This window comes from Notothenia coriiceps, unplaced genomic scaffold (assembly GCF_000735185.1).
Source record: "Notothenia coriiceps isolate Sejong01 unplaced genomic scaffold, NC01 NC01_scaffold00037246, whole genome shotgun sequence".
NCBI classification, from domain to species: domain Eukaryota; kingdom Metazoa; phylum Chordata; class Actinopteri; order Perciformes; family Nototheniidae; genus Notothenia; species Notothenia coriiceps.
The window spans coordinates 5,416,626-5,420,666 of NW_011369947.1; the positions used below are offsets into that span (position 1 = coordinate 5,416,626).

A 4,041-nucleotide genomic window follows, 5' to 3' on the forward strand; every position below is an offset into this window, starting at 1 on the left:
TTATTGAATAAACTATGTGCATGTTAAGGAGTCATTCCATCTTTTACCATTTTTACGCTTTTGCAGACTGTATCACACACAAATCACACAACACAGACACACCAGACACACACACACACAACACACACACCCACACACACACACACACACACCACACACCACAACCACACAACACGCACACGCACACGCGCACGCGCACACGCACACACGCACACACCAAATACCCATGTATACATCACTTCAGGGGACATTACATTGACTTACATGCCTTTCCTGGAGACTTATCCTACCTTAAACCATAACCAACACATGCCGTACCCTACCCTAACCCTAACCAAGTCTTCACCCTAAAATTAATGAGTCCCCACACCGTGACTGTGTAAACAGATTTAGGTCCCCACAAATATAGTAATGCTAGGCCACACACACACACACACACACACACACACACACACGCACACGCACACGCACACGCACACGCACACCAGGTACAGTGGTCAGCTGAATGACCCCTGGTTTACCTGTCTGCAAGGCAAACAAAACACAACATCCCTGCAGACTTTGTCCCCTCTTATCTCAGGTGACAGGATGAAATGAAGCTCCGATCGAACAGTCTCAATCAATGAGTAATCATTAAAACAGTACTTTGCATGGTAGGAAACCAGCTTTTGGAACTACCTAAGGTTGTTTTTATTGTATTCGACAGACTTGTGAGTCACCTCCTTAGTCACCAATTCAGCCAGATCAGTGTGTAAAGCTTTTAAAACTGATCTGAAGCTACAAAACAAACCCCTTTATTAACTTTGTCATAAATTAAACATTCCCAGCAGAGAGTTTCCTTTATTCCAGGTGCATGCCCTTCTCTTTATTCATAATGCCATGCAACGTATCATTAATGGGGAGGGTGACACGGAGAGAGGGTGAATTACCTGCTCTCTCCTCCTGCGTTATAAACCCAATGTGAGGACTCACCATTATCAGCTCCCCAGCCTCTCATACCGACAAGTGATTTGTGCCCGCATTACTCATCCTGACACAAAATTACATTACTCATCTGTTAGCCACAGCCTCTCTGAGCTCAACTACAGAACAATAGAGCTCAAGCTAATTGATTTGTTGGAAGGATATGTTACTTGTTTGGGCAGATTAACATATCTGACACAGAGCTATACTGTACCTTTGTACCTTGCTTTTTCTAGCTGTAACTTACCACTTGACAAGTAAAACACTGAGACCCGTGCAAACACGCTACAACGGCCCACAATACCTACAGGAGAAACACGCAGCACTTTCAAAAACAATGTGCAAATACATAAACATAAATCTGTCAAAACAGATGCAAATGAAGAAACATCTTCACCAACTTCACAACACATGCGCAGCGTTTAGAAAACATTCACCAACTTGACGAAACATACGCACACTTTACTAAAAGTGCTTCATAAACGAAACACTGTAAATAAAAAAACTCTGTAAGAAGCTCGGAAAGAACGGAAACAGGGACACTCAAAATGTCTGCACACAGCTCGGACACGTTTCAGTGTTGTTGTGTTTTTAAGCCCCTTGCACGATTTTTTATTTTGAAGTGTTTTGTTTATGCAGCGCTTTTAGTAAACCTTGCGCATGTTTCGTCAAGTTGGTGAAGACGTTTCTTCATTTGCATGGGTTTTGACATATTTGTGTATTTTTGATTACATCATTTTTGTAAGTGCTGCGTGTTTCACCTGATGTAAGTGTTTTGGGCCGTGTTTGCATCGGTCGGCCACCGTACTTCCCCCACGTGTGCCTCTTCACTGTCATCTGTATTTGAGAGCCAAACTACAAAAAATAAACATCTAAAAAACAGGTCTCAGTGCAGCAAAATCCTTTCATCTACACTTACAGGTTTAGGGGTTAAATCCCCTGTATATCTCAGTCAGATCCATAGATTCAGTCTTACGGTAGAACCCCTACCTGACGCATGACAAAGAAACTGCTGAGGGAGGTATAAAGGGACTTTTAGCCCGAGGGGTCACCTCTTCTTCAAAGAACAATGCTCATTGGCTGACAGCTTACTGAGAAGGATTTTCCATCTGAAATACAAATTCACTTACAAAAGAGGGGGAACAAATCCCTCTGAGCACAATAATCATGTCAATACTGAATTAGCATTAAATAATTACCTCCATTTCCTCTTTTGCTTCACGGGCAGCAGGGCAGCTGAGGCCTGTAGAGACGAGGCAATGCAGCCGGACTCCCCAGATAGGACAGGACTTTCCTTCATATCCTGCCAGTGGGAGATTCAATTAAAGCATTACAGAGGTGGAGGTGGGGGTGGAAGTAGAGTCGGAGGTATGGGGGTTAGTTCAAGCTGATAGGGTGATTGTCTTTCCACAAAATAATGTGTATAGAGGCTGAGGGGAGAAAGATTCAAATGCTTTATTGTCATATGCACAAAAGTCGCAGGGCTTCTACTACAATGCAAAAATACAATATACCTAGACATACAAATTGTGCAAGAGAACGGTGTAAGAGGCAAAATGATGCAAGTAAAATGCATATAAGCAGAATATATACTGGTAAAATATAGTAAGATAACATAATATCAGAGTATAAGATGAAATACTTATTCAATAATAATATGTTATTACTTTAGCATAGTCGTGTACTTATCTGATTTTTATTTTATTAACGTGTGCTTGCCTCTTCATTTTATATGTTAGTCTACTGACTTTATTTTTGGCTTGTTGTATTGCACCACATGTTTTCCATCACTCATGTTGTCACCTAGAGTCAGACGACTGGAAACAATGAAGCCTTTTTGAACTAAATGCTTTAAATCTCAAGCTTTCTGTTTCGTCCCGTGTTCCTCCTCACAGTGTCGGGGTATGAGAGGAGTGCAGTTGGCTTTGAGACGCTGCAGCAGCACCTGGTGTGTCTGAACTGGAAACCTGATCACCAGCAGGTACAAGAATAGCTCGACGGGACCGTTAAAGGCCACTCCCTGACCTGCTGTGAACTGTCATTGAACTTCTGTTCCTGCTGAGGACCTACTCCTGCTCAGTGTGGGCGACGTCTATGTACAATTTTTGATTAAATCGTCTTGACATTTTGATAACAGATAGATTTGAACATGTTGCATTTAACAGTGTTACGCAGCGTCCACACGGCAGTGTGCGTTGACGCTTGCCGGCGGGCGTGTCTGAAGCTCGACCAACAACCAATCACATGAATCTCCCGCCCCGGACACAAAAGCACAAGGTTTGATTGGCTAGAGCTTGTACTGGCATATGATTTGATTGGCTGACGCTTCCGTCGAAGCTTGAAAAGTTGAACTTTTCTCTACTTTTGAAGCGAGCAACAGAGGCAAAGCGAAGCGACGGAACCACAATGCAATTCAGCAAAGCGTGACGTCACCCCATTCAAAGTGAATGGGAAGCAGCGTTGAAGCTTCAACGCACGCCGCCGTGTGGACGGGCCGTTAGGGACCAAGCAGTAAGGCAACAGGACACTGGAGTTGTTACAGAAACTGGGTTTTGGACTACCCAAAAAACATTATAAACTGCAAGATTAATAACTAGGCCTATAAAAAGGTCAACCGAAAATACCTCTAATAAATAGCACAGCAACTTAACAGGTGTTAACTCAACCAACCGACCTGCCACAGTTACAAAACAAGGAACATATAGAGAACCGCAGTGACGCGTCCTAAAACCCGGAAGTAAGTTAACAGTTTTACCACTGCCGGTTCCTTCGACAAAAAGCAATGGGATTTTGGAAAATATCTGGAAATAAGGTCTGTGTTTGACACAAATTGAAGAGACAGATCACGTTTTGTTCTACGACATTAAACACATCAGCAGTGACCCCACTGGTGATTTCTGAAGAGTTGACGTGTCTGAAAAACGATGGTTGTTACCAAGTGGCTGAATAGGACTACAGAAGTTGTCGACGCCGTTGTACATCATTACACCGAACATGTAAACACTCCTGCTAAGTTTGTTTGCCCTGTTCTGCTTGAAAGCAAGTACCTGCCTCCTGCAACTGTTAAAACAACGCTTA

General features: G+C 43.0%; 1 protein-coding gene across 1 annotated transcript in view; it reads left to right on the forward strand.

Annotated features, from left to right (window-relative positions):
* The window catches only part of LOC104966318 (zinc finger E-box-binding homeobox 1-like), a 35,537-nt gene that overhangs the window by 30,919 nt on the left and 577 nt on the right, over positions 1 to 4,041 (forward strand). The window contains exon 6 of the mRNA XM_010795505.1: positions 2,859 to 2,944. Within this exon, the coding sequence (XP_010793807.1) occupies positions 2,859 to 2,944 (86 nt within the window). The remainder of the gene's footprint in view (positions 1 to 2,858; positions 2,945 to 4,041) is intronic.